Source organism: Epinephelus moara, chromosome 6, assembly GCF_006386435.1.
Source record: "Epinephelus moara isolate mb chromosome 6, YSFRI_EMoa_1.0, whole genome shotgun sequence".
Classification (NCBI taxonomy): Eukaryota; Metazoa; Chordata; class Actinopteri; order Perciformes; family Serranidae; genus Epinephelus; species Epinephelus moara.
This window is the reverse complement of record NC_065511.1, coordinates 17247831-17269458: the sequence shown is the minus strand read 5'-3', so window position 1 is coordinate 17269458 and position 21628 is coordinate 17247831. Positions and strand designations below refer to the sequence as shown.

At 41.3% G+C, this 21628-nt stretch overlaps 1 protein-coding gene across 1 annotated transcript in view; it reads right to left on the bottom strand.

Moving 5' to 3' along the window:
* The window catches only part of dnah5 (dynein, axonemal, heavy chain 5), a 148526-nt gene that overhangs the window by 16439 nt on the left and 110459 nt on the right, over nt 1-21628 (bottom strand). Inside the window, exons 76-83 of the mRNA XM_050046483.1 lie at nt 21017-21131; nt 17773-17963; nt 15762-15883; nt 12353-12502; nt 11424-11669; nt 9895-10114; nt 8110-8315; nt 5651-5854 (exon numbers count right to left, since the gene is read on the bottom strand). Coding sequence (XP_049902440.1) covers nt 5651-5854; nt 8110-8315; nt 9895-10114; nt 11424-11669; nt 12353-12502; nt 15762-15883; nt 17773-17963; nt 21017-21131 — 1454 coding nt within the window. The remainder of the gene's footprint in view (nt 1-5650; nt 5855-8109; nt 8316-9894; nt 10115-11423; nt 11670-12352; nt 12503-15761; nt 15884-17772; nt 17964-21016; nt 21132-21628) is intronic.

Below are 21628 nucleotides of genomic sequence, written 5' to 3'. Positions count from 1 at the left end.
CACCATTTTTTGTCTTCTTGGCTGAAACAGATTGTTTTGTTTGTCTATAATTAGATTTCTATGGAGCCTGGGAGTGGCCACGGAGAGCAATAAAATGAATCCAAGCTTTGTTTCATTTGTGCAGTTATCATTCATTACCTCAACTTAACTAAGCCTTTAACACGTTTTGGTTAATTTGTGTGCACAAGATGTAATTCATGGCCCCAGTGTAATTAAATCATTTCATCTTTTTGGTTATTTTGTGCACATAAGATGTGTGTAGGTCTGATGACGTTATATCATGATGTGACTCTGCGTGCTTAAGCCAAGTTTGGGCTCTTTTTGGTAGTAATCACTATAATAGCTTGGGTCTTTGTATTATACACGGAAGACCTTTCCTTGACATAGGTGACTCTTTACAGCCATTTGAAGGCAGCAGGTATTTGTTACACCTGCAGTTTGTAACTGGAGCGAAATTGTGCACTGTTGAAGCACAATTACACACAGCAGATCTGCTAGTTACATTAGGTAGAGCCAGCATTTGACTGTTGGAAACAACCACAGACGGCCCCTGCTTATGGGCACACCAACTGTGTCATTTTGATTACAAATTATTATTTTCTTTTGCACATTAATGGGTGTGTTGGTGACTGTCACATTGAAAACAGTTCACACAGCTCCAGAAAAATTGTGAATCCCTTAAAACTATTCTCTCTGCCTACAACTCCTTCAGGACTGTCCGTTCCTGCCAGTCTTTTGCCCGCTGTCTCCATCCTTCACATATGAACCAAAATGTGAGAATGATTTAATTAAAGGGCAACTTCAGCATTTTTCAACCTGGATCCTTTTTCCCCATGTTTCTGTGTCAAAGTGTTGTGTTGATGTGAACAACAAATTCTGAAACTGGTCCAGTATTGAGAGAGATCACTGCAGCCAGCAGCAGCGCCACACCTGCAACGTAGATGGGGCAACTGTGCTCTGTCACTGTACAGTACGTCCATTAAAAGTGGTTACATATGCCACTGACAGGCTCAGATTGTTATTAGCTCAATACTAGACCAATTTCAAAAAGTGCTTATTACATCAGTCTAGGGCATTAACGACTTTAATTTTTTTCAGGTCGACTTATCTGTCAATAAAGTCTAAGTCAAGTCGACAAGTCATTTGATGACGTCATCACATTGACACGGCGGAGGAAAGTGAAGTATCTCCACACATGTGATGTGTGTCTGTCGGGCCCGAACATACTCGGGCGGAACGTAAGCGGAACGGACTCCGCGGAGGTCCACGTGGACTCAAAGCGGACGTCCGCAAGCCCTGTGCGCACAAAGCTCAGATTTTACGACCGCGCGGACTCCGCTCCACGCACCAGTGACTGCTCGGCATGTATTTTTCACATCGCGGGGATTTTTCACGGACATTTTTTCAGGAAACTACAATGCAGAAGTGCGCTCGACTATGAAAGCCCGAATGACTGCGGACATTCCTCGCGGAGTCCGCTCCGCTTATAGTACGCCCGAGTATGTTCACTTAGTATCAGTATCAGCGTAAGCCAATCAGAGGCAGCGATTGCATTCCGTACACAAGCACACAGAGAGAGAGAGAGAGAGAGAGGGAAAAAACACACGATTTGTTGACTCCTCCCGGGGGGTGTCGACTTGTGCCACTGACGTCGATATGTCGACTTTTCTGTTAATGCCCTACATCAGTCACTTAGATACAAAACCATGGAAAAACAGATTTCAGGTATTTTCCCAGGTGCCATGGATGATTATTACCTGTTTTTGACAATGTGGATGAGGCCTTTGAATTCGATTTCCACCCGTATTTATTTGAGGGGGAGCAGAGTTAGAGAGGGGCAACAGGCAGTTCAGTGCCTTTGTTTAAAGAGTGGTTCGTGTTTGTGCATTCCAGAACTGTGCCGACAAAGTATAGAGCTACATTTCACACAGCTTTCATCAACTATCTTTGTCAGATATGGACAGGCTGAAGTTGTGGCTAGCTGTGCTACATATATCCTAACACCCCTGTCTATAAACTGCACATGCAAACCGTCGGGTCTGCAGTGACCATTTTGACCGGGATGACCACTGCCAGTCAAAGAGGAGAAGAAATCAAGAACTAATTTTCCTAAAGAAAACTGCTGTTCCAGGAGTTGATTTACCTGCTGCACACAGAGTGGAGGTAGGCTAATGCTTTCAGCTAAAGTTATTATGTTGACCTGCAGAACGTTACACATGTGTGTGGCAGGACAACAGCAAAAACAATCGATCAATAAACAATCAGTAGGTGCAAAATATCAGCTGATTTAGCACTAATTTTAATAAATCTATATAGATGGATTTTCACATTTTCAGTGGTTGACAACAGTTGCAAAATAAGTGATATCAACAAGCTGACACTATCAGTGCCACAGTGTGTGCATGGTGGAAAAATATATTTATGCTTCAGAATTATACAGCCTTTGATATATTTTACACCTACATTTGTCCTTCCTATACACCAAGGACATACCTACTGGCAATGAGTGAAGATGCTAACAGTTATTCTAGGAGCCCCTATGCACAGTCTAACAAGACAAAATAATCATTTGTTATTGCCACTGCGGGGAAATTTGCAGCATTACAGCAGCAAAGGGGATAGTGGAATAACAAGAAGCATCAGCAAGATATGATATATTTGTGAACAGTAAACACAAATAAAAACCTCTGCTGCCTGATGTCCTGCCCCCCCCCCCTTTCTCTCTCTCTCTCTCTCTCTCTCTCTCCTTTTTTTACACAGAGATCACGCTATAAGGACACTACAAAGTTCCTATTTTATGCCTCCTTTGCATTTTTACACCGAACCAAGTGATGGCAGCATCATTCCATTCCAGTGTTGGCTTCTAGTGTGACATAAAACACAGGCGTCAGCTGTGCTTTCTAAACAACATCTATGACATTAACGTGTCATTAACAATCATTTACCAGCCCTGTTATATGACGGCTGATGTCGTCCTTCCCTCGGAAGGAACTCCCAAATCTCATTGTTTTTCCAATTTGTGAACATTTATGGCCACTGTTCTTCTTTTTTGAGTAAGCTGCTAACTGCTAACAGCTACTTTTAAAATCACCTGCAGTGGGTCACATGCATGCCACCTATGATACCATCATGCAGGCTGTCCTGTTCATACAGACACCATTTTGGCGCTATTACTATCCCATGGCAGTTTACCTTATATACAGAATGGCGAGACGGTATAACAGCATGATATTCCCGCCTTGAACAGGTAGTGTAACCGGGGCTTCTCTCTCTCTCTCGTCTGCTCTTTGTACATATACTCTGGCTCAAATAAAAACAGGTGGTGATTGACTACAATTGACTACATTGTCGAAATCAGGTAAATAATCATCCATGACACTTAAAACCTTGTAGACAACACTAAACTATGTTTTCTGTAAACTACTCTGGTCACTATACTCTCCTCAGATCTCATGCACGTTTCCTCTGTTATCCTCCTGCAACAAGTTACATATCGTGAAATTTCAGAACAAAACCTCCGCTTAACAAGGCAATAACAAACAGACCGGATCAAGTGAAAGGTAAAGGGACACTTCAGACACTTATAATAACAATCTAAGCAAAAATAACCACTTTTAAAGCTATAGTTGGTAATCCTGTTCAGAAACACTTCTTGTTATACTGGGTGAAATGGTCCTTCTATCCTGAGAGTAGTCAATACATAATGTGTTCAGAAAAAGGAATGAAAAAAATCCGACCTCTGTGGCAGCTGCAGGCCTGTAAAAACCCTGACCAATCCCTGCGAGTCGGTGCGAATGTAAAGAACCAATCAGATGCCTTCATGTCTCGTCCTGCCCGAGCCCCCCTCCATCCCTCCCTCCCTCCCTCCTCCCTGCGTGCACTCATCACGTGTCACCGTTGCCAGAAATATTCAGCACACTCCTCAGCAGAAATACAGAGTTAGCAGGAGTTTGCTGAACAATGGCAGAGAAAATGCAGCCAAAAGTACCACTTCCAGTGTTACTTGTAATGGCTCGCCCCACTAAACAGGCTGAGAAAAGAAAGTCGGAGGCAGAAAAGGCTGCGACGAAAAAGGCTTTGGATAAAGCGAGAGGACAAACCAGACATCAACATCGGTGCAGCTTTTGAACGGTGGAGACAACTGAGGGAGCTGAAGGGCCTGAAAAGTGATGCAGAGGTTGCTGTCTTTCTGTTGGACAGGTAATTATTTGTTCGCTTCGGGGGGATTTGTTATTTTACTCGGCTCACCTCTGCCCTGCTGACTTCTACTGCAGGATGCACGTTCAAATTTGTGGAGCCGTGGCTTTGGACGGAGCACTGACGGGAGGGGGAGGAGGGGGTGGAGCTTAGAGGAGGTGCCGCTTTCAAATCTTGCTAGCTCTCCAACATTACCAACTATAGCTTTAAAGGACGTACAGTGATGATGTTCAACTGACACAAATGCTGGGAGAATTGGGTCCAGGTTGGAAAGTTATCTTCTAAGTTGAGGCCAGTAAGTAAATCTCATGCGTACAAGTTAACCTAAATATGGTATCATTTGAATTCAATTGAGGTAACAAATTATATCTTGTGCACGTGAGTTATATAAAACATGGCCTAGATTTTTATCTCTTTTTGGATTGAGAGCAGCTCAATTTGCTTTGGGTAAATAGAGGCCCATGTGATGTACTGTATGTTGTCATCGGTTAGTCTATCCCTGGAACATCCATCACACTGTGTATATGCAGTCAAACATCAGGACAGGCTGATCCACTGAGTAAAATGGGAGGTGATGAGGAGAGAGTCACTGGGTGCTGGACAGAACAGTCTTTGTCCCTCGCTGTGGTCATTTATTTCCTCTTAGGGAATTTTAGCTTTGTTCCTGTCTGTCTGCATTTCATTTAAATCCACAGAAGTGTGGACACACACACACACACAGGGACACATTGTGTGTATTTATGAATAAAGTGTGAACATGTGTGTTCATATGTGCTTTTGAATGTTGTGCCTGTGTGCCTGTGTGCGTGTATGCGTGTGTGTGTTCTCCAAGGCTGTGTTTGTCATTCTCTATTTGAGAGGCGGTGCAGAGGAATAAGCTTGCTGAGCCTGGCAGCCCTGAGCATCCATCATAATGAAACTAGCTTTAATGAAACTAGCTCAGGAACTGCCCCCAGACATACACACACATACACACACACACACACACACACACGGGCGCACACAGCACATACACAAACCCACTAGTTAAGCACACAAGCACACTGATAAATCATACATAATCTGTAATAAAATGAGCATGCTTGCATTCCATCTAAAAATCACACATGGCAGCCTGTATCTGGACGTGACAGGAGCGCAGTGTTAGCTGTGTGTCTGCGGAAACCTCGTATCTACAGGGCTGCTCTTTTCACTGTTTGTGATGTCACTAAAAGCTGACAACATAGAAAAAACTGAAACAAATGGGAACATCACATGACGGGTGCAGAATTTGAACAATGTGCTAACATACATGAAAATCCTCAAGGCCGCAGCCCTTATCAGAGAACCACTCTGACATTTCCGCACCCCTGCGTCCAGTCATACAAATGCCTTCACATCTGTTGTATTATTTGTAGAAGCCAAAAATAAGTGCATCATCAATATCATCATCATCCACCTGAGAGTGACTCACCTGAATGTAAGTCAGGTACTGGTCAACATTGGAGCACTTTGGGATACTGTAGCCTTTGTAGAAGTTGAAAGCAGGTCCAAACATGTCCTCACTGAACCACACCTTGGCAAAGGTGTTGAGGAGGCGTTTGTCATAGTCATCAGTCACACGGCCACCGTATTGAATCTCTCCGATCATGTATCGCACTGTGGTCCATGATACACCCTGAGTAGATATGAAATAGTGATATACATGACGACTGGAAATACAGTTACAGTGAAATGGTTACAGTTGTTGAAAAGGCAGGAGTCGATAAATGTGTGCTTTCATTTGTGCAGTGTATTGTGAGGAGACTGGAAATAACATGGTAAAGGTAGACTTTACTGTCTGCATCCAAATGTAATGCAAATTGTTACCAAATTTTCAGAAAATAGCAAACATAATACAAATGCATGTGCTTTTCCATCCACTACTGTTATGTGCATGCTGAGGGTTGGTTTATCTAGATAAGCAGTAGGTGGCACTTATCCTCCTGTCAAGTGCCACTGCAGAAGAGGGCACAACGAGATAACGTAATTAAAAGAGCAGTGGTCAAACCTCAAATGATGGAAACCAATGGCTGTGTAATAATAAAGAGCACAGTGGACAATGGAAATAGAGAGTTTTGAACAACTTATATTACAGCCCTGTGCTCTTTGAAGAGTTCTGATATCAGCACTGTGTGCATAAGCATGTTAAAGGGATAGTTCGACATTTTGGCAAATTCGCCTATTGCCGTAATCCCTATAGTCATATGAGTAGGTACATTACCTTTAATTGTCAGTGCCTGCTGTTCTGAGATCGGTGGGACAGAGCTGCCCACTGAAATGGAGGTGAACGATACAGCCCCCTCTCTCCCTCAAAACTAATCAAATACACCATCAAATGACTCCAAAACGCTCTTGTGGACAACACATGGCTTGCGCATTCCCCACGCTATGAAATAAAAATGTATATTTAAGTAACATTACGACACATGAAGCAAATACTCAGAACTACTTTCTTGAGTAAACCACTGGGCGGAGTGACACAGTGTGTACCTGAGACAGTGCCGTAGTTATTGCTTGCAGCCTTGCATTTGCGGTATCGTCAGCTGGACGCACCAGAAAGTTTGATAAAAGTTTACAGAGTGTTGTTGTAAATCATGGTTTACACATGTATTGTAAAAGGTTGCGTTAACAAGCAGAAGACATGGAGCAGAGTGAAGTTTCACATAGTACCAACCAAAAATATGGACAGGATGAAACAATTTGTGGAAATGGTCCGGAAAATGTTTGTTTGCTCCAAACATTTTTTACCGGAGGACTACAGTGAAAGGATGGAGCGCAGAAGCTCAGGAATGGTTCAAACGCTTTTCTTGAAAGATACTGCCATACCATCTGTTGGCATCACAAAACGAGCAGACGTGGTAAGTGATCGTTATGTATTTTGCTCAGCAATCTCTCTGCTATAACGTTACCTCCATGTTGAGTAACATTAGCCTACAACCCAAGCATGGTAAATAAGGCTAAAATGCAAACGTTGCTGTGGTTATGTTGTGGATAAGTGCTTGCCCAGAGCATATAGTGAAGTGACTGGCATTACTTCTCATTGTTGGGAATAAACAGCCTGCTAGGGAACATTTTATGTTGTTGTTCCCTCAGGAGTTGTGGTGATTTATGAGTGTGGAGTTAGCATGTTCTCCCCGTGTTCCGGTGATTATTTGGGGCTTACTCTCGTCCCATCTGAGGACTTTGAAATTGAGGAGGAACAGCATTTCTTTGTTGAGCCGTATTTGTTTGAGCCCGAGTATACGGAGGGAACTCAGGCTACTGGACGAAGCAGCTGCCGCAGCTCATGAGCCTATCCCTCAGCCAGCCGCAGAATACCAGAGTCGAGCACTGGAAACCTGGTGGTGTAGTTGTTTCAAATGCAAAGCAATGCCAACGGATGAGGAAAGTCTTTGCTGTTCAGACTGGGAATTGGCGATGCCTGCACTTGACAATCTGGACATCAGTACTGACGAGACTGCTGCTCTTCAGAGACCTTGCATCACCGATCACCCTGAGCGCGCACACGTGAGCGCGGAGCACAGAGAAGCAGTCAGAGCTACAGGCTACAGTGAGGCTAAAAACAGAGTTCAAATGACGTTTTTCAAAACAGCTTTTTATGTCGGGGCTGCAGCACACTTGGATCACTACGGATGAGCAGTATGGAGATACTTTGTGGATTCAATTTTGTGTTCTTGGACGTTAGTCTGGGGCGCCGTCTGCCATTAGGTGTGCTAGCTGCTCCCCCCGCCGATCTCCGTAAGGGATGTGAGGACTCTAAAACTTCACCAGGGCCTCCATCGGCATATGGGTGAGTAGATAATGGCTGAATTTTCATTTTTGGGTGCACTGTCCCTTTAAGTTTGAGCTAAAGAGTACTTCGCCAACCACTGGAGAGGTGTCAGCTCCTACCTTTTTAATGTCCATGTCATCCAGGTGGTTCTGAACAAACTGGACAGTGGCGTTGAAGTCGGCCTGGTTGAACTCGTAAGGGATGTTCCATCCCAGGGGCCCATACTTTCTCCTCTCCTGTACTGTGCTGTGGAGAAATGCCACTCCATACAGCATTGGCTTCCACTGCACCATGTTACTGACGTCCAAAAGGTCCTGGTTTATACCTGGAAAGGGTTACAAGGATGAGTGCTTGAACAGTCCTCTTCAAATGAAGAGTGAACGTACAGAAATCAGTGGTTCAAAATGGTTCAATCAGCTCTTGAGGTCAACACTTGGATCTGCAATCCAAAGCCTCCAAGCTACAGAACCTTTGTTACTTCCACTACAGCAGACTTAAAAAGGAGGAACAAATATCAGTGCAGATTTCCTTTTCAAAGACAAAATAAAAAGCAGTTTGAGACTAAAAAATAGCTTTAAGCAGGTGACTCCTGATCTCAAGGAACAAATGTTATTTATACATATTTGCTGAGTAAATCAGTTTAATTAAATTGGTTTAACATTTTAAGATGTAGCAATTTCTGTAAGTCTGGATATGACACACATACAGCACTGTAGGCAAACTTTTAAATTAGCATAATGCAAGTTGACAACTCTCTTTTGGGAAATCTCTGACAGGCAATGTCTCAAAGGGCTTTCCTGAGCGCTAATGAAGTTTGGGAAATATTGCCAGGCTCAGGAGGATAACAGTGTGGTAAAGTGATTTAAAATTTCATCTGAGAAACTTCAGCTGAAATTCCCACGTTAATCTACAAAATAATTAATAATTGAAAATATTAGCAGCATTTTTTTTTAAATCCACACATAGGATTGCAAAAATGCTCAATACTAAAAAATATCTCTGCAATTTCAACCTAATAAGCAATCCCATGTGTCAGGTTTGTTTTCTCTCAAATCGAGGTGATTTAACCTTACTTCATCTGGGAATTTTTACATTTGTAACAACACAAAATATGAGCAAAACAAGTGCTGCTTTGAGGGATTATAGGGAAAAATCTGCACATCCCGAAAAGTGTAATTTCTGAACACAACAAGTATGATTTCTCCTGATCTGATAAAGAAATGCAATTTTTAATTGGGAGCTGAAGACAAGCATCTATCCAAACCTGTAACTGCCCTCCAGGGACACTCACATATCTCTTTTCCATATGAGCCAAACAAAGACAGCTGGTTCATATGTATTAAATATTCTTCTCTTCCTCCCTCTTTGAATAACAACACAAACCACGTGTTTCAACCTGTTTAAAAATTTACGAACCTCACAGGCTTTTGGTACTTGGGTGTAAAATACACTGAATTAAGCAGCAGTTGTTTATCATCTTTTCTCCTGCTGACTTTGCCCTAGGATACGTACACATTCCTTTAGTTACCGATTATGTGACAGATTGAAGGTCTGTGTGTGGCTGAGTGTGTATTTGTGTGCAACCACAACAGTTGTTTACACGTGTGCACATCAAGAATAATAAGAGACGATTCTGAATGCTCATCAGTGTTACTTGTTCTGTCTCGTTCACAAGGACACGTGTCTGATCCCCCTGTAATTATAGAGAGAGAATCAATCTGTTGATAGTTTAAGTTATTTCCACCATATTTACGCCGAGAAGCATTTTTAGCCTGGACTACTGTATTGATCCGGACACAGCGTGTGCAGCCTCACCATTCTGATCTTGCTCAGTGAAATGACAGATTAAGAATTGTAAACTATTGTGTTTTACTTTAAACTGAACTAAGCCAATCTGGTCCCACCTCCATAGGTCCTCTTAAGCCCCGCCTTGAGGCCCTGTGGTGGTTCGTTGGTGAACTTGATTGACATCTGCAGAAGGGTGATGGGGAAGTGTCTGTGGACCTCTGTGGTCATCCAAAGGCGGAAGCTGTCATGGACAATGTCTGTCTCTGTCACTGTGTCCATTAGCTCGTCCATGAAGTCCAGACCAAGGTGGCAGTTCTGGAGTAAAGCCCAGCCACCCTGGAGACAAATTATAAAAGTAATGGTCATCATCCATATCCAGGACTGCAAATTAATGATGTAGTCAAGATCTAAAAAAAAAGTTAAGGCTGCAAGCAGCAATTACCTGACCCTCGCAGCTTCCTACATGTTGTGGACGCTGGCCGTATACTGGTTGATGCAGACGGAAATGCTTGAACTTACTTATTGCAAATTATTATTAAATTTAACTACTTCCTGTGTCCACCATGTGGGGCTGAGAGAAAACACGCATAACATGCATTATGTTGCTGCATGTCAAGTGTAGACCACACAAAATTCATGTTGCTCCACAAGGCCTAATTCCTGTTGACAGCAGGTGGCGCAATTATGTTGACTCAATATTGACATACAAATACCCTCAGGCTGGAACTGCTATCAAGCATGAGAAGTTTGGGGCAGATTCGATAATGTACCATGGATGTATAAAAAGAACAGGATACAGTGTTAGAGGTGGGCCCGATTCACTCCTATGAAAGTTGGTCAGTGGTACATTAAGCCTAAATAGCTCTATTTCCATGGCATAAAATTACCCAGATCATCTGCATCGTGGGGCCCATAGAGCAAGCACACTAGAGACTAAAAAAAGTGATCTAATCGTGCGCCTCCTCTAGAATTTTGAAGTTATTGGACTGAATGGATCAAATCTCAATTGTGAAATGAGTCATTTTGCAGGGATTGTAACGCTCAAGTCTACAGGAAAAACTCTTTTTTGGCCCGATGGCATCATGTGATGGACCTGGACGTTGTAATTCCTATTTTGGCCACTATGAACAATTGACTTCAAAGCCTGGCACTGTTCTTGGGGGCTTAATATGTACACTCAAGACAAACAAAAACACACCAGCCGCACCTCTGCCGAGGTGAGCTGCCATAGGAGCAGAGAAAAAGAGCTACTACAGGAATGGTATGTATGGCTGGTATGTACAAGCAGAGAGTGAGTGGGGGAAAAATAGCAAATTTTTCACCAATTCTGATGTGCGTTCAGTGAGTTTTAGCACCTTTAGCCCCTCAAAAACAGGAATGATTTGTATAAATAATTCCTTGCATTACATCATTATGGTCCTTGCACTGGTCAGTGCTTGGGCGCTAAAAATACAATAAAATAGAATAAGGTCTTTGTGAGTGACTCACTCTGAAAAGGTTGGTCTCTTTCAGACAGCTTAAGAGACATTTCACAGATAGTTTTCAGAGCACTTTGCTGTCTAGTTAAATATATTGCATGAAACAACCGCTCTGCTGCTGCATGGACTGTCGCAAAGATAGCAGTACACTCACACCACTGACTCACATTAGCCATGGTCTGCTGCAGAAGCTTGCGGGCGTGGACCTCTTGTCCTTGTCCCATCGAGACATATCGGGTCTCAATCTTCAGCCTCTTTCCCAGCGCGATGATTGAGTCGGTTGGATCTGAGCCCATTGACAAGAAGCAGGTGAGAGGTGTTCGTGGGTCTGATTCTTCCCACGTCTTCTCCAAGTCGAGAATCACCCCTTCAGTGTATTTCTCACCCATTGCGTCCATTATGTATTTACGTGCCTAGAGGAGACACAGAAAGCAATGAGGCAAACTAGACATGTTTTCTTTACTGCTTTATAGTGCGGGCCAAGTTAAAACTAAACATTGGAATATATTTACTTTCTGGAAGGCGAGGAGTGAATAGTTCAAAGAATTTTTCTTTACTGGCTTACTCTTTTTAAATCAACAGTAAAGACTGCTGCTGCTGGAGGTCGGTAAAGGACAACTGCTGGACTGTTTGTGAGTGCATCAAAATAAATTCCACTCCAGGCTTGTCTGCAGTGGACCAAAAAACTACCCATCAGTAAAAAGTGAATGTCCATTAGCCTTTGTAGATAGTCAGGCTCAGTAAGCTTCAGAGAGAAAGCTGTTTCACTAAATGTATTCCACTTTTCCCTTCAAGGAAAGACTTGGCCACAGGAGATATTACTGTAGATTAAGAGAATTTTAGACTCTCGCACTTTACTGAACTCGGTCTCATTATTGCAAGTAAACCAGCATCTCTTTTCCAGCCTGTCAATTAATTAAAGATATGCTGCTTTGGGGCACTCTGCTGTATTTCTAGTAGTAGTTAATTTGAGTTTAAGTTACAATATGACTGCACTGTATTGTTGCAAATTCACTATGATGCAATTTAGCAATTGTGGGAATTGGATTCACACACACACACACACACACACACACACACACACACAAACACTAACTTGTGCAATGGTCCTGTCGGGACACCAGCAGCGTATGAGGAGCAGGCGTCTAAAACAGTCAAGAGCCTGGTCGTAGGAGTTTGGGACCACCTCCTCCTCCGGGGCCTCTTTATCAAACCATGACTTCCACTGTTTCTCGTTACGGCTTATCTGAAAGAAATGTGTTAACAGCTCTGACACAGGGACACACAGATAGGTCCATTTTTTCCCATTACATCAAATCTGGACAGAACGAGAAGATGCAGGGAAAAATCGATACGTACTGCAAGCTAAAACATTGAGACACAACTAGTGGTAAAAACAGCCCCAGAGTTAAATCTATGAAGAAAAAAGCAAGGATCACTAAGTACACTACATTTCTTTTAAATACTGAAATGTATTCACTGTGCACTCTCCTAGATATACAACACAAATTGTCCAGATTGCCCTAATGTGTTAAAGGACCATGATGAACATGTTGCTTTCTGCGCCTGTCTCTACCTGCACAATATGTTTGTGTGCCGATTGTTACTATTTTGTTCCTTCTTCTCTCCTCTTAAACGAACAAAGCAAACAAACACAGGCAGTAAAAATGTAGTTCTTAGACAAAAAGCACCCAGAAATAAAGAGAAATTATTTGTTAGAATCTTTTTACCCAGTTTTCATAAAGATTCTGACATTCACCACTGTCTTCTTTGGGACTTGTTCTTGGGTAAGCACACTCAAGAGCACCTCTTATGCACATTTTGTATTGCAAAATAATTGGTTATTGCGTTTTCTTTAATTCTACAGTTTTATAATACTTCACTGATTTTATCGAAACCGCTTATCGTGTTAGGGGTTGCGAGGGGGGTGGAGCCTACCCCAGCTGACGTTGGGCGAGAGGCAAAGTATACCCTGGAGGGTATTACAAGGATGGCACATTGAGACAGACAGTCATTCATGCTCACATTCACACCTATGGACAACTTAGAGTCACCAATTAACCTAACCTGCATGTCTCTGGGCTGTGGGAGAAAGCCGGAGTACCCAGAGACAACCCACGCTGACATGGGGAGAACATGCAAACTCTGCTCCGAAGGGCTCCCACACCCTGGGTTTGAACCAGGAACCCTCTTGCTGTTTTTTTTGTGTGTTATTCTATACCAACTCCTGATGTTATATGACAGCTGGTTTGGCGTTCACTTCCTGCAGAAGTACCTCCACTTCACTGCTATTGAAGTTTTGGAGTCATTGCTCTACCCTCGTCAGACTTTCAGCTGGGCATTCTTGACTTAATTCTCTCAACTTCTCTTCTTCATTTTCTGTGTGTGCATTCCTGCAGTCCTATAACCTTATATAGTGATTGGCGGGGCGTTTACTGACAGTATGCTAATTAGGATGAACGGGCACATGATTTCAACTCATGAGGACAATGGGATTCATTATTACAAGAACACAGGTGAGAAAAATTCTGCAGTTTAGGAACACGGCAAATCTGATGTAGACTTTTCTTAGGGGCTTTCTCAAGATAAGATAAGATGCCTTTATTGCCACTATATACAGTGATACAGTGAAATTTCAAGTGCCCTCACAGTGACATTTAAGACTTTACATACATTACGTGAATTCATACATACACACCCATACACACTCCCACTCATACAACAACTAACACAAGATAAAATAAGATCAAATTTTAAGAAAAAAAATTGCAAGATGGTAATGTACCGACATACAGTATTATGTCTTAAATAGTAGAAATGCTCCCAATCATTTCACAACAAACACTGTCTGGCACATTCTGTACTGCATCATGTAACTCAGATGATTATAAACATGAGGTCCTGAATTGAAGCTTGTCACACTGTGCTTAGCGCAAGTCGCCTGGATGGCAGTTCATATGAAAACCATGTAAACACTATGTGCTTTAGAGAGGTGATACTAATGCTTGACAGCACAACATATGCAAATATACTGTGACATCACATAACCTACTAATCACTGTGTTTACATGCACGCAGGAAACCAGGCTACTGGGAGGAATAAGGTTAAAGCAGGAAATCAGAGATCGTGTTTACAGTACATGCACCACAATAACCTGCTAACTTTATAAATGCTATTTAGATGCAGCCTGTGAGTAATCAGATTTACCCTAGGTCACAGACATATCTTTCCTGTCTGAAGTCTCTGTCATGAATATGTGCATGTGTAAATGCCTTTTAGAAACCCAGTAAATTCATACACATGGACAAGAAATCAGATTTCTCTAACAGCAATATGGCTTTGTTAACCGGCCTGTAATCTTTACAACAGAAAGCCAACGTCGTTATCCTATTTGTAGAAGACATTGTATTGACTTTACTCAGAGCTTGAAGTTATATTTTAAATGAATGGCTCCGTGGGTCATTTTAAAATGAAGCGTGTCTTATTTAATGAGTATTTATTTAGGAAAGCAAAGCAAACCACCTGTTTTACATTCATGTAGTGGAACACGTTCACAACTTAGAGCTGCTTGTCTTTGCCTACTAGCCACTGAGCTGCTCCACTTTATTAAAGGGGTTCAGTGCTTTTCTGAAGAGCACATTAACAGTAGCTGTTAATAGTGGAGAGAGTATAACACATTCATGTCCCACACATATTTCTGAGCCAGTATAGGGATTTGAGTAAACTTCTTGAACGGCAAGGCTGAAACAGCCGCTTGAATATGATCATAGTGTGTTTTATATGTGAAATATGGTGCATTTGCATCATGTGTGTGGCAAAGGTTTGTCTGTAGCATGAGGACAGAGTCAGGAGGAGCTCAGGTGTTTTTTTTCTTTCTATTCTGGGTGGACTGACATCACAATCCTGTCTTCACCTTGTTCTTCTGGGAAGATTGATTTAATAAACAAAGAACTGGTAATCCAGCTCTCCCTGTTCATCATCCGCACAAACATACACGTGCATTTGTGCAAGTGAAGGATGTACACACATACACATTTGTGTGTGTGTGTGTGTGTTTGTGTGCATATGCTCAGCCAGAAGTAATTGACTGGAAGTTTCTCCAAACTAAGCTCATTTCACAGAGCACTGAGCTTTTACCTCCGTGGGAGCCACCATGCTGTCAGTCACCCACAAGGGTGTGTGTATTTGTGCATGAGTGACAGTCCATCGTGATGACTGTGTGTGTGTGTATAAATAAGAGAGATGAAGCGAGGCATGATGAGACTGATATTGACATGCTTACTAGAGCAAAGGAGAGCTGTGAAAAATATTTAATAAGCACCTAGAGACCACTGTCGGATCTGTGTGTGTGAGGAACAGATGACAGATGAGCACTATTAACTGCACACTTAATGGATAAAGGTCCGTCTCGATAAAAACTCTTTCAGCTAAAAGAAAGGTATCATACACCTGTCAGAGAACACCTAAATTGATCAAGTCGGAAGTGCATGTGTGTGTGTTGTACCTGATCTAGTATATCAGAGAACTGCCACAGTTTGCTGAGCTCCACAAGGTTGAGCCAGGTCATGTCAAGGATCCATTTAGCCGGTTTCTGAGGGCAGGCCTTCAGGTCCAGAGATGCACCTCCTGGATGGCACACACACAACCACACACACAAACAGGAAGATACAAAGAGAAAAATATGTTTGTACAAACGATCATTAAAATTCAAAAGTACAAAATACTTAAAGCTTCAGATAAATGCAAACAAAACACAACCTTGAAAAATATACACATAAGTTGTACTGAGTCAATGTTCAGCAGGTTGGAGCTGACAGATGGTGAAGCTGCATGCATGTAGCAGACTGTCTGTTCTGGCCTTGACAGTCGCCATGGCTGGCTTTTATCTCTGCGGCGAGGAGCACTCCAGATTTCTGATTCAGTGAACTGTAACAATACCGATATGCTTGAAATGTGTGTGAACCTTGAGATGGGATTTAAAAAAGATCTATCTCGAAGTAAATAATGAATAAAGAATGAAAAACAGAGAACAGAAAACACATGGCAGTTTCACTCTGACTTTATCAAAGGGCCCGGAGGCTGTTCTGAGGTGAGTCATAGCTGTTCAACAGCACTTGTAGCTTCTCCTCTCTGTATGTTGAGATTTAAATGCAGTCTTGGAGGAGTCAGGAATGTGGTATGCCAGAGTACGTATTGCCTTTCTTTGGCTCAAAACATATCCAATATATATTCTAGGTACTGACATAACAAATCAGTCTCAGAATAAAGTGGGTAAGATATCAAGAGACAGAGACAAAGAAACATCTTTCCCCCAAACTTCTACTACTTTAGTGCCCAGTAGCTTCCAAAACTTCTGAAAATTTCTTCACAGGTCAGCATTTGCCATGATGCCATGACGCAAGCAAAAAAAAAAAAAAAAAAAAATTTATATCTATATCTATATATCTATATATATCTATATATATCTATATATATATATATATATATATATATATAAGTATATATATAAATTAATTTTTTTTTCCCTCAGCTCCACTTCACCCAAAGTAACTTAAGTCTCAGCGTTGTAAAAGTTTTTTTTTTCCACTCTCCCTCTTTCTTTCTTTGCTCCATGTTGGCAGGTCGACAGGATGCACCTATCCATGGTAATTATCACCTCCATATATGGTGGTCACTGGCTATTCACGGGCAGTGATGTATGCTAATTGCTGACAAGTGGGAGTGCATTGTAAGTTTACGATTGATTGGCATTCATGAACATACACACCTGCCTATGATCAAATCTGAGTTTTCCGCGGCATTCATGAATCCAGTGTCGGTTTTTAGTACCATGTTTTTAATGTGCAAATATACTAACATTTCATGAATGAGACCCAGTGTCTTAAGATGTGAGAGGGTGTCATACATTAGTCTTTTCTAAGTCCTCTAGTGTGTAGTTGGCATTAGTTGTTCTCACCCTTTCACATTATTATACTATCAGGAAGTTAAGCTTCAAAGAACATTACTGGGTTTCAAGATGCTGGTGTGGCAGACAGTGCACTTCGCTGAGCACTGCACCACAGCAATTATTGTTTCAGTTATTTTCACACCCTAATTAGTATCTCTTGAGTGTTCCAGCATCAGACATAGTAATATGAGGATCGAGTACTCTCTGAGTCACTCTGACACTATGCTGTCAAGAAATACCAAGAAATCAAGCGAGAGTAACTGCACAGAGTGATTCAGTTGAAAGTTAGTCGTCTGACGTTAGCTACATACATTTCCTTTGTGATGCAAAATTATGTTAAATTTATATTGTCCTTTTCTAGGGTTGACATTCTTACAACCTAATTTATGAATGCAATGAAGCTCAGAAGTCAGCTCCCATGTTTCCAAGGTTGGAGCTTCCTGCACATGCAAGCCCTACAACTAACAAAAATTCACAAGACTCAATCCATGCTTTCACCTGCATGAGTAAATGAGAAAACAGACCTTAAACGACTAAAACCTGCACATTGTTCACTGTTTCCTCTTACCTTTAATGAGTGTGAGAAACTCCTCATGTTTGACCCTGTTGCTCTGCATGTCGATCTTCAGTGTCAACAGCAAAGTGAAGAGGAACTTGTGCTCCTCATACAGGCCTCGTGCTGCATAGTTATAGACCTCAAAGGTCATAAACTCGATTATGTTGGCAATACGTTTGCTGGTGATGGGGCTTCTGGAGGACCTGTTCAAGTAGAATTAAAGTTTGATAACTTTTATAGATATTAACTTTTATCATATTTTCTGAAACTGTCACCTTATTCACACAGCACTAAATAAGACTGATAATCTGTGAAAAAAAAAATACTTCTCTTCCTACTCTTTTGCCTTATAAAAAATTCTAATGGCCCTACCATACGTGAATGAAAAATAACCAATCAGAGTGAAGGGGTCTTTTAACACAGCTGTCAATTATGTCAATCACTGCTTGTTAAAAAGGGGGTCAAACCTTAAACGAGGCAGCGCTGATCAAACGTAAATCAAGATTCTGTTACTGCATTGCTTATTTCTGGTTTCTAAAGGTTTCAGAAACATATTTTAGTGTACTGTTTAGCTGTAAAATGAGATAGTTGGTCTGGCCGATGGGCGGTGCTTGGTTTTGACTTAACTGTTTTCAACATGGCGCCACGTCACAATCTCATTTTACAGCTAAACAGTACAGTAAAATATGTTTCTGAAAACATTTAAAGTAAGAAATGGGCAATGCAACAATCCTGATTCATAATTGATCAGCGCTGCCTAGTCTGAAGTTTCCCCACAGTTCACGGAGTGACTGACATGACTTAGAGCTGCATTTGAGACTCCTCGGCTCTGATTGGTTGCTTTTGAGGCGCCAAATGCCAGCGAGTGAATACCATTTAAAGCAGTCGGATGACAAGATGGAACATGATTATTTTTCTCTCAGCAAATATGAAAATTATTTTCATTACAGTTACCAACTGCAGCTTTAACAGCATATACCACACATGCATTTTCATTATGCAGCTCATTAGCTCCTTAGAGCTCCTGTTATAACGTTACATAGTTTTAATCTAATATTAATTCTTACAAACCAAATATAGACCAGAGATCACAGCATGGTCAGACTGGTTAACCCAAAGGCCCAGACACACCAAACAGATATAAAAAAAAAAAATAGATAGCATCTAGCAGCCAACTGTTGCGTTGCCTCATGCCACCTGTGTCTGAGCCAAAACTTAGAACATGAACACACCGCAAAGACTACAGCCAACCAGCAGGTATGTTCTGCGCCTGTGTGAGAGGAAATAACTCTCTGCAACAGCAGGCGGAACCATCATCACCACCATCAAAGGAAACCAGAAGACTGTCATGATGATGGTTGCCAGTTAGCATGTTACTAATGCAATCTAATGTTGAAAGAACAAAGCATATTTATCGTGCACCAGTGAACTATAACATAAACCATCACCATCACCTTCGCCATCTCTGATGCCAATTAAACATGCTAAGTCGGATGAAAAAAAGCCGTCAAGGGCCGACAAGGGCTAACTTTATAGGACACACCATAAAGAGTACGGTGACAACTGTGACTGTCAGCGTGGTGTGTCAGGGCCTTAATGGTTAATTCTGGTTTATTGATTTGAACATAAAGAGTATTGACTGAATGTCTTTGGCGCTTGGTAACAGTGAATTATGTGAAAGCTTCTTTTAGCCATTAAGGATACTGGGAATCCTGACATCATTCGTTGTAGAGTTTGATGAGAAATGATTCGAGCAGGCAAGTCAATAGGTAGCCAGTTAAAATGGACTGTCACTGTATTTGATGTTTGCCTCAGGCACTCAAGACACTTTGCACTATACAAAAACAGCAAGGGGATTTTCAAAAACCAAAACATTACAGTTAAAGTATCCATGTTCAGTAGTATCAACAATGACTCAGTCGCTTCCACCTTCAACATAACAAGCTGAAAATAATTCCCTTTAGTTTTCAGCTGTGGTGGAGTAGAGGCTCCAAAACAACAATAAATATCTCCACCCCCGAGTATTTGCCTCATATGTACATTTTATTCAAGGAGAACCTGATTTAGATGCAAGAGGTGGATACGGTAAATTGAACGCCTGTTTGCAGCAATTCAATCCAATCACCCTGGAACAAAAACTACCTTTGTGAAGCTAATAATTATCAATATTCGCATCCCTCTGTGAAATAGATTTCATGATAAAACTCTATGGTGATGCTTCAGGCTGTATTTGTAGCATTGTCATACTGAATCACACTCTATTGTTTGGTGTTGTTTAGAATTTAAATATATATACTAATGATGCCCCCATTTCTCTCACTATTGCCTAAATTTTCAACCACATGGCTCTATGTGTGGTGTGCTACATAGATCTAGTACAAGAGTCACAATGTCCCAGTCAAAATTTAGATCATTCATTCAGTCATTTTTTCTCTAACCAGGAAGCAAATTAGACAAAGATCATTTTTGTTTCAAAGGCGTAGTAAGGGAAGTATACATTGTAATTAATGGCTAAAAGTAAGAGCAAACAGACAAAAACTGAGAATATATTTGTATATGTGCAATCTGACTTTCCGTTTTGTATTCCACTCATTCTTGAGAAATGGGACCAAACCTTTGGGGTTTTTTGAATTTTAGTCTTCAGTTAGGCTGGAAGAATATATTTTAAACAAGCACAGTCTTGACTATTATACCTTGTTTTGGCCCAACCTCCCAGTGATTAAATTTTTTTTCAAATAGCACACATAATGGATGTCAGAGGTACTATCTGACAAAGTTGACGTCTTACGGAGTTGACAGAAAGTTATATATTTACTAACTTTTACAACAGAGAGTTGTAATTTCCATTCTATTTTCCATCTGTACTTACTGTGCGTAAATGTGGAACCAGTAGAAAGATAATAGAGACAGAGAGACGTTGGTTTTGGGCCACAAATTGTCTGGCTTTAAAACACTTTAATTATATAGTATGAGCTGTCTCAAGTAAATTTAATATTGTTTTGCCCTTTTTAGAAATCAGTGTTTTGGGGAAGGCTGATATAGCATCACAAATGACTGAATCCTAATCAGTTCAATCAAGTGCTCCAGCAGCACCAATTCACGATGCCAACAACCCAATAAGTCCCCCATGGAGACTTTAAGAATCGCGCTGAGGAGAGCAAAATTTGCAGGACAGCTTGCAAGACCAAGACTCACGTGGAGTTGCAAAGGAGCGCTTTTTCATGACAGAGAGCAGCAAATGTCAGTGTATTCTCACCTAGCCAGAGAGAGGTCAAAAAGTCCCAGGAACTGTCTCAGAGATGTCTGATACATGACGTTCACCATACTCATCTCTGTGATCAGGAAATACAGGATACTGCCCCTGGTGGCCACTGGAGACAAACACAAACATTTCAATGGCAATGTTAAAAGAAGTGTGGTTGTTGATGCACATGTTTGTAACTGACACAGATGTCTTGACTTTATGGCCTCTATTAATAAATATACGGTATTTTAAAAAAATGCCTCCTGAATAAAAAAAAAAATCTGTTACACACTTAAATAAAAAATACTGTCCTAAAATAATTATTTTGTGGAAAAACAAACAAACAAACAAAACATTAATTTGAATCAGACTGTTTTGAAGAGATGTCATAGAGATGTTTGCCTTCTCTTTAATATAGCAGATAGCGTGCATTGCTTCATTAGTTAGCTCATAAAGCAACATAAAGCTAGCTAGCATTACAGTTCAGCTGAGGAGGACGCCATTAATGTTTACATCTCATGCTGTCATGAGCATGAGAAGATGCACACTTCCTTCACTGCAATGATGCGGTTGGCAGATGTAGTCTTTTAGAAAGAAAATAGTTCTTATATGAAACTGCTCACA